This window comes from Cyrtonyx montezumae, unplaced genomic scaffold, assembly GCF_038088225.1.
Source record: "Cyrtonyx montezumae isolate F1298 unplaced genomic scaffold, pur_monq_1.0 scaffold_23, whole genome shotgun sequence".
Lineage (NCBI taxonomy): Eukaryota > Metazoa > Chordata > Aves > Galliformes > Odontophoridae > Cyrtonyx > Cyrtonyx montezumae.
Window position 1 is genome coordinate 9,007,549 of NW_027071970.1, and position 14,010 is coordinate 9,021,558.

Consider the following 14,010-nt stretch of genomic DNA (forward strand, 5'->3'; position numbering starts at 1 on the left):
ATGTGGGATTGCTGAACTCAGCTGTTTATGGCTTTCAGCAGATGTTTCTGCTTCAAAGAGAGTGTGAGAAAAAATACACATGCACAAATTCCTCCCCCTCCCAGTTCTGCATCTTTTGTCTCTTATCTTCCTCTGTCTCCAGATCACAAGGACGGCTGTGTTACAATAGCAGCTAAAACATCCTAGGCATGGCAGCTCTCACAGACAAATAAGAGCTGACCTCGCTGAAAATTAAAGCTCGTGATTTAAAATGCAAAGTGAAAAAATTAAGAGAAGTGTCAGTCCATGAACACGCTGCACCAGAAAGGCTTTCACAGCCAACCTAGCCATGAATTGCATCTCATTAAAATGAAAAGCAATGAGGATTGCTGTGTGTGAGAGGCAAGAATACAGCAGCTTTCTGCAGAGGATGCGAGTGGGACAGGCTGTCTTCCCTACCACATATTGCAAGTGCTCTGCAGAACACATGCGCAGACATAACCCAGAGGCTGAAAAGTAGAAAGTATGTTCTCCAGTCAATCTCTGAGAAACGATTATTTTGTCAGAAATCAAAAAATAATCTCACCCTGGATATCAGAAATGATAGTTATTATTGAATCTGTCTATCAGTTTGGAATGGATATAAAACTGTCCCATTACTCCATGACCGCACACCCTGTTCAATTTAATATGTGTGGGGCTCTGCTCTATTTACATAATAATGAAATAAAACAATACTTCCAACCTGACTGTCAGAGAGGGAAGGAATTGGCAGCCTATGAGACAGTTTTCTCAGCAAGGCTGGGTTATTGCAACGCACTGGCTAAACGGCCAGAATTTGGTTTTGATAAGTATTGTGAAAAGCTTTTCCAAACTATCCAGATTTGCTGAGCAAACAAGCTTGATGCTTTCATTTGTGCAAGAAAAATGTGAAGAATGACCTTCCTCTTTGTGCTTCAATCCTTCTGCTTCCCAGCAGACCCAGAAACTCCAAAGCAGACAAAATTTAAGAATTAAAAACTAAAATTATTGGAATCAGGCTGGAATGTCTGTGGAGATCAGGGATGGACCTAATTTCGTGCATCTCATTGTCTCATCTCTATTAACCAATTCCTAAGATGTACATAAATTTAAATGGTATGTAACAACAGGCTTTCAAACAACTCAAATTATAGTGCCTTTCTTTTTCAAGCAGATGAGAGTATCATGACCTCTGTTGAGACAGAAAATACTTTCTGTTTAGCATCTCCCATAGCACTTGTGCAGATCCTGTAGGTTTTCTGGCTTGGCCTTTTTCTATCATAAAAGCAGGAATTTATGCTGATATAGGTTAAGCAGAGATTTCATAGCAAAACTATTGACCAATAGCAGTGTTGCTGTTCATTTTGACTGTGGCAGGGCCAAAACACACCAGGTATGGAGCTGGGCCTTGCATGGAGGTGCTAGATGAACACTGAACAGACACACTGCTGCCTTGTAATCTTTCTAAGCTCACACTACTGAACAGGTTGAATCAAAAGGATGCATCAGCCTCTCAGTAAGGGTGCTTGCTCCTGTATGCTCTCAGGAAATTTACTTTCCCTTAATGCAGCTGAGGGCAGCCAGTTAAGTTAAAACCACTCAGGATTCATATGGTTCAACAAGTTGCTCTGCTCCCCACAAGTACCTGCTAAAACAGTGAGGCATAAGAAAAAAATATCCCCCCCTGAAGACAGCTCATGCAGACACTGCAGCAGACAGACGGAGTGAGGCAACGGAAACGGACTGTCTGCCTGCTTCCTGCAGACAGCTCACTCTTGAAAGAGATCCGAAAGGCATTCTTCATCCTTCCTCCGTCCCCAGCTCAGTGCTTTGATAAACACTCCTGACTTTCAAAGCAGCAAAAGAGGAGCCGTATGAAGGGCTCCTTTGGGAAACAACCTTCTAACCCCACTCTTCTGCGCCCTAGAAAAGATACTATTACGAAGCACAGCTGGCTGATCCTCTGCCATATGTGCAGATGTCCAGTGAATCTTTGGCACCTACGTTGTATGCTGGAGACATCTGTGCCCTAATTTGACCTGAAGCAGGCATCCTAACATAAAGAGAAATCTTAAAATGCAAAGACAGCCAGTAAAGATAAATCACTGGGTAAATCAGATGAGAAAGCATGGAAGGAAAGGACTTTTAAAGTTGTAGGTAAAAGCTTAGCTGTATTATTCCTGAAATTGTTATTGAAAGCTGTATGCATAAATTCCTGTGTGCCATCTTAAGCAGACAGATGCACGTCACATCGTGACTGGCATTGGAAGCTCTGAGGGTTGCACTGGTAACCTGCCAGCAGCCTAAGAGACTGCATCAAAATATGCAAAATGTTTAAAATGCAGTACTCAGAAGGCCATAACGCTTGCTCACGTGTGGCTTTCATATAAACGAATGGAAATTGATTCTCTCCTGGGCTTCAATAGTAAAAGATATACACTGAAGATGTCTTCCTCATAAAGCATCTCTCTGGCTTGTACATACCAGCTTCCCAAGCATCTACTACAACAATAGCAGCGATATAAGCAATGTCAGCTCCAATCCTGCCCCAATCTACAGACAGAAGGACAAACAACTGTAATGAAAAATCCCAATTCATGAGCACCAAACCTTTGAGTTCTTGTGAAAAGTGGTGTCCTCTGCTCAGACAGCAGGGTGTTGCCATCAGCAGGCACTGCTGTCTGTCTGCTGAGCTTTGCTAATCACACTGACCCCAAACTGTGCCAAGGGAAGGTGACCCACATTCCAAATAATTAAAATTTCCACCCTCTGTGTAAGGTCTGGATGGTCTTCTGTGTATCCACACATTGGGCATAGACTGTTTGTCTTCAGGTATAGCCAGCCACACACACTGCATGGCTTGCAGTTTTCCAGGTTTCAGGAGTGCTGTACACATATGCTTTACTTTTATTTTTTCCATCACAAGATAATTTCACTTTGCTGAAATCCCCACATGGTGCTTCCAGACAGAGGAAGGGCCTGCACACAACTGTGAAGGCTTTGTTGCTTTCCTCCATGCCCTGACGATATGAAACATGAACTGGTAACATCATTAGCTTTTTCCATGTGATACTCAGCTAGTGTTAAAAAAAAAAAAAAAATGTGTGTGCTTATGGCAAGGGAAGTAAGTGATTGTGACACAGTCTGAAACATAAACATAACATCTGGAAGCACTCTTCCTGAGTCTGCCTCTTTATCAGACAGATGGCTGGAGAGCTGTAAGCCCACAGGCCTCTCAAAAGGTTCAAGGCCAAGAGGATAAAGTGCTACATCACAGCAGTTTTCCATTATGTCAGTTTTTCTAAATGTCTCTCCATTCTCCCACACTCTGTTTCTCTACCCAGTTAAGGAGACAGGCACTGCTGCGCTGGCAGAAAGCACTGGGTGACTCCACTCCTGTGCAAAGTAACAGAGTACAACATCCACAGGCAGGGGCACCGTCCCAAGAACAGATTTAACCAGCTTGTATCAGTCCAGTTCTATGTTTGAAGGAGTAGGAAGAAGAGTCAGGTCTAGATCAGGCCCTGCTGCTGCTACGTAGTGCTTGACAGCGCAGGTGTAGGATGCTCTGGTTTTGGCAGAGAAGCCAGCTTAAGAAATTCCCCAACCTTTCATGATCCTACCCTTAATCCACTGTTTTCATCCCCACATCTGACAGCACACCAGCTGCTGGAGGCAACACTACAAAAACAAACCTATAAACATAACTGAGGTTAAAAACAACCTTTGGTCTATCTCAGAACAGCTCTTATATGCTGTGATGGCAACCCAGAATGAGCTACACAGCAATTCTATGAGATCTTTCACTGTGCCTGCTCTCAGGGTATATGTGGCACACCATAAACCAACCACACTTGCCCTAGACTGGAACCAAACGGATGCAAGGCTAAGACATGCAACTGGTAGTAATAGCAAACAGAAATCTCTCCTCATCTGTCCTGAGGACACATTTTAAACCCATCAGCTGTCCTCCAGATGCAAGAAACAACAAGGGAAAACAACTGACCAATCAACACACTATTGCTATCTTCATCAATAGTTACTTGAATCTCAGCACAAATTGCATTACGAGGCAAACAAACATTGCTGATTTGGGGCTCTTTTCTGCTACTTGCTGTAGTGGCAAAGTCTTTCTGAATAAATCAAATTTAAGCTATGGCTATTGGCTCAGTGGGACAAATTTAAAGGTAACAAATATTTATTAAAAAACTAAAAACTCATGTCCTACATATCCTCAAAATCTAGTCATAAGTCATAAACAATTACTGATATGATTTATCTGAAAGATGTCCCTTGATTTTTATTACTTACATAATGTGAAAGCTGTTAGTTGCTGAGTGGTGCTGCATCAGGATACAAACTGCTTGCTTCACAATGCTTACATCGTACTTATATCCATACATGAACAATACCAGACTGATGCAAGGAAAGGGAAGCAACATGGCAAGAAAAATAAGTAGCTTTATGGAGTTCAGGTATTTGTTTCTGTGGATATGAAGGGGAAAGAGTGTGATGGCTCTCCACAGTGTCCAAGGAGAGTCCCCAGCAAAAGACAGCACGCAGAGAAATGCCAGAAGTTCCAGTATATGCACTTAACTACATCACACTCCTCATTATGATCAGAATAAATCCCAGGACAGAGATTTATCTAGTTTCCACAAGTTTGTAGAAGGAAGCATGCCAAGGCACTAAGAATTCACTATGTATTTAAGAAATATTCTGACTGACATCTCAACCAGCATGACATATGCAAAAATACAAGGGGAGAACCAAATTACACCTGTTGGTTGCAACTGCAGAAGACCCTTCGTTCTTCTTTTCTGCTAGCTCAGTTCTCTGAGCTGTGACTGAAACAGCTGGTCATGCCAAGAAAAAAAACGTGCTGTTATCCTCATGACAAACTGTGTGGATGTTCATGAGGCACTCAAGAAGTGCAAATGTTTATTTACTTGCTTTTCAGAAAATCTTTGGCAAATGCTATGGAAAATACCTTTCTCTGGTTAAATTAACCACAATTTATAAATTTGCTGCAGGAAAAGATTACTCTGTGTTGATGCTGGAGCTCCAGAATGGTATCTCATATCTACGCTGACCATGACACAGAATGTTGCCTTAACTCAGCCGGAAAAAGCTGGTGGCAGCACAGAAAGAGCCCAGAAAGGGCTTGCAGTTCTCAACCACGTTTGATCACCTAACTAGAATACTTGTACTCTGCACAGTAGGCTTCAAGTGACAATGCAACATCCTATGCTATGCCTTTGGGATCCCAGCACACACACTAGGTTTCTCCATCCAGCTCTTCCTCATGCACTGACATTTCATTCACAGCTAGGCTTGTCATGCTTTCAGAAGACAGGGACTATTTACATACACAAATATAGAGAGGAATTAATTAAAACATTGACTTTTATTTGCATAATGAACACAAAAAATATTTTTATAGGTTAATTAGACTTCATGCAAATTATATTAAGAAGATTTAATTTGGGATTTGATAACCCAACTGTTATAGTTCTGCAGTTGTAAACACATGCAGAATTACATGCTGCTCTAAAGCCACGTTTTCCCTTTCAAGACTTTTTCTTATTTCTGGCAAAATGTAGTGATTTATTTTTCCTTTTCATTTTCCTTCCCATCCAAATTCTCCACTGGAAGCCTCACTAACTGCAATGATACCAAGAGTAAGCGCACTGAATCAGTGAGCTGCTCATGACAAAAGAAATTTCCACACTTTATGGAAATCTAATGCTTCCCATGCACTCTGACCGGGCACAGAATGAAAATGTTCAGACCTGCTCAGTTTTCTGTCCCTGAAGATGGTACAAACCCACTGCGTGGGAAATCAGTGACTAACCTAACATCCAGTGAAGATTTTATGCAGCACTTCAATGAACCCAGGCTTGAGGTAAGTAGTATGTGCAGAGCTAGGGAAACATAGTTCAAATCTGTACAGAAAAAAAATGCTCTGCGTCGACTAACTACAGCAGTTGTGTGAGAATTCATTAAAATGATACCCAGCAATTGCCAAATGATTTCCACTGAAACCAGCAGTAAGTGACTACACTGTGTGTCATGAAAAACAGCCAAACTGACTGAAAAAGCACCACTTTTATGCCTATGGAACAGCTAGACCGTGTCTCAGCACAAACCCATCATGTAAGAAAGCAAACACTGGCAATCCAGTTCATACCAGTGCTCACTGGAATGCATGGCTCTGTCTCAGAGTTATCACACCAAATGCTGAGTACCAGCACCATTGTTACTGGTGGATGGCCTACCAGTTCTAGAAGAAGTAATGCTTTGCAAAAGGGGATTTGCCATATTACATACAAGACACAATATACTGAAATCTTTAAATTATCTTGTACAATGCCTGAAAGTTACAGAGGCTCATAGTGGAAGAATTAATTGTTTGCTTGCTGAACCATCTACAGAGGCTGTGAAACGTTCAGAGAAACAAGCCCAAAAATTATGTTCAGTAAAAACCTTTGAAATTAAGGAATTTATATTCATGTCAAAATGATCCCATCTCCCAAGCCCAAGGCCTAATCTATTCTTCATCTTTTTTTTTTTTTTTTAATTTAATTTAATTTAAACTGATTAATTTTATTACCAGGAAATTGAGATGCCCCGTTATAGATCAGCAGATGGTACTGTAGTTAACATAAGTGTCTCCAGATTTCCAGGCTACAGTTTTAATAGATATGAATAGTGGTAATATGAGACCTATGTCTTCCAACCAGTGAATGGCATTATGGATACAAATGAGCTTAATATGCCAAGAATATGAGGTTTCATACCTGTTCCTTGAACTTGGTGCTATCCTCTGACAAATAACTGATGTGGTCGAATGCTTTCCACCATTCCCCACCTCCTGTTTCACGTCCCATTGCTGGGGGTCACTTGTCTTTGCATTGAGAATATTTACACCTTTCTTCACTTTTGCCCTGTTCAAAACAGAAATTGTAATAAAGTTTATAAGGCAGTCATTCAGGACAGTGATTTTCCTACTGTAGCCGAGGCACAGAAATCCCAAAATATCAACAGTAAATTGAAAAGTACACATGTTTCTAATCCATCAGTAAATTATCAAAGTGATATCATGATCTAAGGGAACCTATTGCTTTTTTCAGACAGAACCAACTAACTCTGTGCCTTGCGATGTTCTGTCAACAGTAGGCTGGAGATATGACAAAAGCTCAACTTGCAGGAAAACCTGCCCTTGAGGTTCATTTCTCCATTCCAGTAACAATTTCTTTCAAAGATAAATGTGTCCCAGCATAACAGACTTGGTAAGGCTCCATTTATCAGTATCAGTACAAGTTTGTAGGTCATCGTTGCACAGATGAACATTGCACGAGAGATTTTTTAAACCACCCATTGATATTTTGTATGGCATTCTTGTAGATACTAGTGGACAGACTGTTGCTCTTCTGCCTGACAATCCCATCTCTGTGACAGATTTCCAAAGGAATTTCTGTTTCTGTTCGAAATCTCCAGCCCAGAGAGACTATTGGTTAATACGAGACTTTAATTTAGTGACATTCTTCTAGGATACAAATTTCTGACACTGTTAGTTGTTATGGCCTCTGAAAAGTTAACTGTATTTATGCAGTGAAGCTAGTGTCATCAGCAGTAACTGCACAGAGGGTTAATTAAAGGGCATTTGCTTAATTAAGGAACATTTGTATGAACACCCAGTAAAGATGCTATTTGTGTGCAGAACACTTAATTGCTGACCTTCAGTTCTGTTACAAAGCACCAAGAATAAGCAACATAGATACTTAGCAGCCTTTCCTTTAAGAGACGGAAGGACAAAATTCCATCAGACCAGAGGACTGAGGTAAGACAACGTGAATGCGTCTTTTAGACACTAAACACTTCAAAAACACAGTCATGAATAATTTGAGACAGAGTACTTGTCTTCCTGCAGGCTTTTTTTAACACTGAGACAAGACATAATTTAAGGCATTGAAAAAGAAAACATTATTTTTCCTCAGTATAAAAGCAGAGTGATTTTCTCTCATTTGCAACATGGAACAGGATGGACCATCACAAATTACTGTGTTGTTCTAGCAAAACTAGTACAAGCCTGATGCGACTCTAGTGACTTCTATTGAACTACTCAGAAACAGAGCCAGAAAAAGTAAGGAGATAATCAATTCGGTTACTGAAAGTTCATTAAAGCATTAAGCCCCATTAAGCTTTTCAGCGTGTAGTTCAAATAAATGAACAATATACAAATAAACATTTCATGAGTAAGAAAACATTACCACCAGTCTTGACATCTGTGCAAATTCATCCAAATGCTTTGGAAAGTGTGTGTTTAAGGAGACATTTGGACATATTTTAGGAGACTACTGTTATTCAGCAAATGAAGAGAAGTAAAAACTGATCATTTAAAGACTTGGTTCAGCTGCTCCTCGAGGTGGGCTTTGAAATGGCATAATGTCAGTTAAAATGAAGTTCTTCATGTTTGGATTTTCAACAGAATTACAACTTTCTCAGCAGCTGTAAATTGCTCTTTCCACCATGTAGCTTGACATAGTCAATACCTGGGCTCCTATTAATTAGGATGGTCAAGGTTAGCAGTAAAATACACTGCCAGAGGACAAAAGACCACAGCTACAACGCCATTTTGTTAATTAACTACAATATGGGGCATTAAGTTGAGTGGTTTTCACATATGCCATTATATAAAGCCCATTAAAAAAAAAAAATTCCATAGCCGAGTAAAGTAGGTTATGTTTAGTGAGAAAAATCAATGTTGTGATTGCACTTAGCACTGGAATTAGGGTATGAACACCCAGAAGATTGAACATCCCAAATAAATATGCAGAAGCGCAATTTGCAACTCTCCCTCTAAAAAGGACATTAAGTTTTATGTAACAAGGTCAGTGGATGAATCAGAATTAAGTCAGACAGTACTGAGCCCCATGCATTTTTAAATGCAATCCGCACCCATATGCTACAAATGTTTTCACTTAATTTTTTATTTACTTAGGGTTTGAGTGCTAGCAAGGAAAAGTCTATTTAATTCCTTAACAAAAATCCATTGACCTTGTTGTATGCTTGTGATTAAATATTAATTTTTTAAAATCAATAGTGCCAACTTTGTATATAAAAATTTATAAGTTATGGTACCTCAATAAACCCCGAGACCGAGGATCTGAAGGCCAAACTGTTTGACAGACTCCTGTATTTACCCACCTAATCTATGCAGTATATATACTCCAACTCTTAAGTGAAGCAGGCACAGCGACAATAAACGGAGACGACAAACAACTGAAGTACTCCAGGTTCCCTTAGGGTTCCCCACTCCAACTGGAAAATCTCCCCTTTGCCATGTCTGCTTATATCCCCAGAGAAGCATTTGTGCAGCTCTACAATCCACATGCCGGCACAGCCAGAGGCTGTCACTGGGACTTCCATCCAAGTAGAGTTAGAATCTCCCACTCCAACTTTATTCTTGATAAACACTCTATTTTCTGTGGGTGTTGCAAAGTTCTTCTCTACAGCAGAAGTACTGACTAACACAAGGTGCAAAGTCTGCTGACCAGTAACCAAAGTCCCCCTGTCCTTCCTCTGGATCCAAACCCAGAAGCTGCTAAGCAAGCCACCTACACATGCACAAAACTTCAAGGGCAGCAGCTCACTTATTTGGATTTGATGAAAAGTTAAGCACAGTTTTTGATCTCCTGATGAAATCGGACCTTGCAATAGAAAGATAAAAGAAAGACCATCATTAAGAACAGAACAGAACAGAGCACCAGAGGTCAGCTTCAATCCCACACTGTAGAGGGCTCCATATGAATGGGATTTTGAAGCTTTATGAACACATGGTAGCCAGAGCGGTAAAAGACTTTCTTGCTTCAACTTCTAAGGTTGTTAATTCACAGCACAGGAAACCTCTTCTTCAACTTTGTCTCAAAATAACTGGGTAACTTAAATTTCTCCCTTTACTTCTCTTAAAGGGAAATTGATAACATTCCACTAGTGTGCAGAACAAGCTGGATCTTAAAGACATCGGAAGAAGAGTCTCCAGCAGCTCACTTAGATAGCATTACATAGTTTTTATCAAGAGCAAATAAAAATACTTATATAATCTCACAACAAACACATTTGTGTAAATTTGCAATTTCCAAGCAAATATTTAGTTTCCAATTCAAAGCTTTTAGTTGTATACAAAAACTTTCATTTAGCACCTTATCTTCCTAAAGTGTCAAACCTTGAAGCAACGCTTCTAATTAATGCATGCTGATCAGCTGCAGATGAAAACCTTACCGTTCCATTTCACTGTCCTCAAATTACAAGATATCTCAGCAGTCTTTGGACATAATAGTACATAACTGATAAAAACAGTAACAGAAAAGCAATTGAATCAGCAACAGCCAGAGCTGAAGATGTGACTTGCAATTGCAAGAGCTCAAATTACAGTTCCCTATTTAAATTTAAATTTCAATCTTGCATAAGTGCTTGTGGCCATGGAAGGGTTCTACCACCTGCAGCTAGTGCTATAGACAGGGCAGATTGCTGAGCACGGCACACATTTCTTCTCGTGCTGTATGATTTCGCTGACATTTGCTAATTCTGATGAGCATCCCAGTCCTGGTGGATGAAAAACTGAACATGATCCAGCAGTGTGCTCTTGAAGCTTGGAAGGCCAATGGTATCCTGGCTCCATCAGAAGAGGGGCAGTCAGCAGGGACAGGGAGGTGATTGTCCCTCTCTACTCTGCCCTCGTGAGTACTGTATCCAGGTCTGGGGCCTCCCAGAACAGGAAAGATGTGGAGCTGTTGGAGAGGGTACAGAAGAGGGCCACAAAGATGATCACAAAGATGATCAGAGAGCTGGAGCATCTGCCCTATGAAGACATGCTGAAGGAGCTGAGCTTGTTCAGCCTGGAGAAGAGAAGGCTGCAAGGAGACCTCATTGCAGCCTTCCAGTATTTAAAAGAGGATTATATATAAACATATAAACAGAAGGGGAATAAACTTTTTAGAAGGGTAGACAGTGACAAGGGGAATGGTTTTAAGCTCCAGGAGGAGGGTTTAGTCTGGATGTCAGAGGGTTTCTTTACAGAGTGGTGAGGCACTGCAACAGGCTGCCCAGAGAGGCTGTGGATGCTCTGTCCATGGAGGCTTTTCAAGACCAGGTGGGTTGGGGCCGTAAGCAACCTGGGCTAGTACCAGATCTGGGAGTTTGGTGGCCCTGCCTGTGGCAGGGGGAGTGGAACCTGATGATCCTCAGGGTCCCTTCCAGCGCAAGCCATTCCACGCTTCTGTGATCACCTCTTATTGCAAAGGAAGCCTTCCTCAAAGCACAGATGTGAGTAAGGCTGTGCTGTCTGGGTGTACTGTGATATAGATAAGAGATCTATCAGCAAAATAGAGTCTCTTCTTCATGCTTCTGCACTTCCCTGGCACAGCCATTGCTGCTTATCTGATCTCGCAGTGAGCCAAGCAGGGAGCTAAATCTTCTGCAGGTTGATGCTAGCACCTTAGTCAGGCAAAGGGGGAGCAGGCCTGTACCCTCAGCAGCAGCAGCAGCAGGATCCTACACTGGGTTAGCAGCACTGGCAAACCGTACTCCAAGAGAAAGTTTACAGAGCAGCCTGAGCAGATGAGGCTGCCCTAGAGAATAAAAAGCAAAATCAACACGAAATTCCTAAGATCAGTAAGATCCATAGTATCTGGAGTAGTTTTCCAGAAACTAAACCTTCTGGTCCTGTTAGACTGTTTCTTTTCAGAGGGTTTCTTAGGTCTACATCTCCTCATAAATGCCACACTATTCTCAGCATGCTGTACTTTGATCTGAGCGCAGCCTCAGTTTTAGATCAGTGGCCACTACATTGCACAGGCAGTCTCTTCAGTCACATCTGCTGTCCAAGCTGCTGCGCCGGAAGACTTTTCTTTAGGAAGCATTCACAATGTAAATACTGAAGACAGATGCAGGTTTGGGTCTAACTGGGTGCTGGGGGATAAGGTCATCTGTGAGGCAGTCCTGGGGTTATGAGAGCTGAGCACGGGCATGCCACTCTACACCATGCTGGACAAGGGGGAGAAAGGATGCTAGTGCAAAATCCTCTGCATTTCCACATGAAAATCCCCATCTATTTATATTTTTCAGATTGGTGTTTCAACTTAACAAATACTGACCCCTTTTGGTCAGTCTGCTCTGGAGCCTCAATGTTTCTTGCAATTCTGTCCTTTGCTGCCCAGGCAGGGAGAAGCCCTTGACACTGGTGGTTGCATTGTAAGAAATGCTTTTACTGTATCTCCTGAAATGCAAGGAGCCTGTCCTGGTAGCTGGTTTCTGGGCTGTGCTTTACAGTAAGTCCCTAACTTTCCTGGGTTTTGCCAAGAAAAATTTCAGCTTCTTCCTACCATGATTTAACTTCACTCTTTCTTTCTTTGTTCCCAGTGTAAATAAGGAGATTAAAGCCAGCTGCAGGAACCCATAAAACCAGGCAGGAGACTAACCACAGCAATTAAGCAAGATTTGTTATATTAAGTAAGTCTTTTTCCTTTCATCTTTCTATGTGAAATGATTTGCTACATCTCATCACAGCTCTGAATGGACTGGACAGACATGTGTCTTGCGAAATAATATTCATTAAAAGCCTTGCCTAGTTGAGAAGCCACAAGCAGACAGAAGACTATGACCTAGTTAGCTGTGTTGACCTTTCAAATATGCTCCCTTAATTTGCAAAGTACATGGGCAGAGTAAGTGTGATTAAGTGGCTACAGCCCTGCTTAGGGAATAAGGGGGATCAGATGTCAGCTCCAGACTTCCTGCACGACTCTGTACAAGCCTCAGGAGCCCTAACTGCCTCCATCCTATCCTAGCAAGAGGATTTCCACCTGTGTTTCACGTGGCCACCTCTTTGCTTTAGAGGTTTTCATTTACAAGCCAAGTACATGGGTAATCAGCAAAAGAGAGCCTCATCTCAACTGGGGAATTTAGGTACTAAATTTAGTAGGTGATACATTGCTGCTAACAGTGGTATTTCAGGCTTGGTCCCACTAAGTAGGCTACTCTGAAGGGCCATCCATTCAACAATTGAATGCTTTGATTGTTAGTTGTACAATATGGGATAATTATTAGTATAATCAAAGATCTTGTTCTGATCTTGTTGATCAGAGTATCTATTTTAATTCAGGCATTTTATTTCTCAGATATCCAGATAAAGCCTTCAGGAAATATCTATGAAAAAAGGGTTTAAATTTAAAATTGTCAAAATTTTAGGAATAGAATACTCAATTCAGGTCCCTTCACATTTTCTTTTCACTTTTTATAATGTTGGCCTATTTGAGAAAACTTGGAACGGATAGTCATGTCAAAACAAACAAACAAAAGAAATATTTCACTATTAAAATGCAGTAATCAAATCCTTAAGAACCTCTAAACCAGAATGCCTAAGCTTCTTGAATATAGCTTTAATTCCGTGAGCAGCTGAGGCAGATTTCAGTATTTCTGAAACTTCCTCTGTCAGCTGAATTGCACTAAATTCATCTCCCCCCAAAACTGCATATTTTGGTACTTCACTGTCCATCAAAATTATATAAATTCCTTCCACTGCCAGTGAGGAATCCTGGGATTTGAAATTGCTCAGAGGCTGTTCTTTTGTAAGTGTTTCTTACGTAACTGAAATTCCCTGAGACACTAGGAAAATCAGCTATCTTTTATTTCAGTGGAAATAGGTGCTTCAAATCCCTTAGGAAGCTTTGAAGAGCTCAGCTGCAAGGCATGATGTGGATGCTGTCATTTGTATTTTATTTTTTTCCCAAACAACAAATTAAATGTGCTTTGGGATATTCAAGTAACAGAGTTTTTTGGTTCGGGTCAATTTCTGTGGTTAACTCTTCATTATCATTTCTAGTCTTCTTGAAGGCTCAGGTACTCCATTGTTTATGTAAAAAGAAAGGGAAAAAAAAAGCATTATTTGTGAAGCTTAGAGACTACCAGTGAAGTGTAAGAGTTAGTCATTTATTGTACTAATAAATCTTG

The 14,010-nt window shown here is 40.9% G+C and overlaps 1 protein-coding gene across 1 annotated transcript in view; it reads right to left on the reverse strand.

Moving 5' to 3' along the window:
- Positions 1-1,938: 1,938 nt before the first annotated feature.
- Positions 1,939-14,010, reverse strand: part of LOC136050079 (transmembrane protein 132C-like) — a 53,410-nt gene continuing 41,338 nt past the window's right edge. Inside the window, exons 3-4 of the mRNA XM_065738697.1 lie at positions 6,801-6,947; positions 1,939-2,053 (exon numbers count right to left, since the gene is read on the reverse strand). Coding sequence (XP_065594769.1) covers positions 1,939-2,053; positions 6,801-6,947 — 262 coding nt within the window. The remainder of the gene's footprint in view (positions 2,054-6,800; positions 6,948-14,010) is intronic.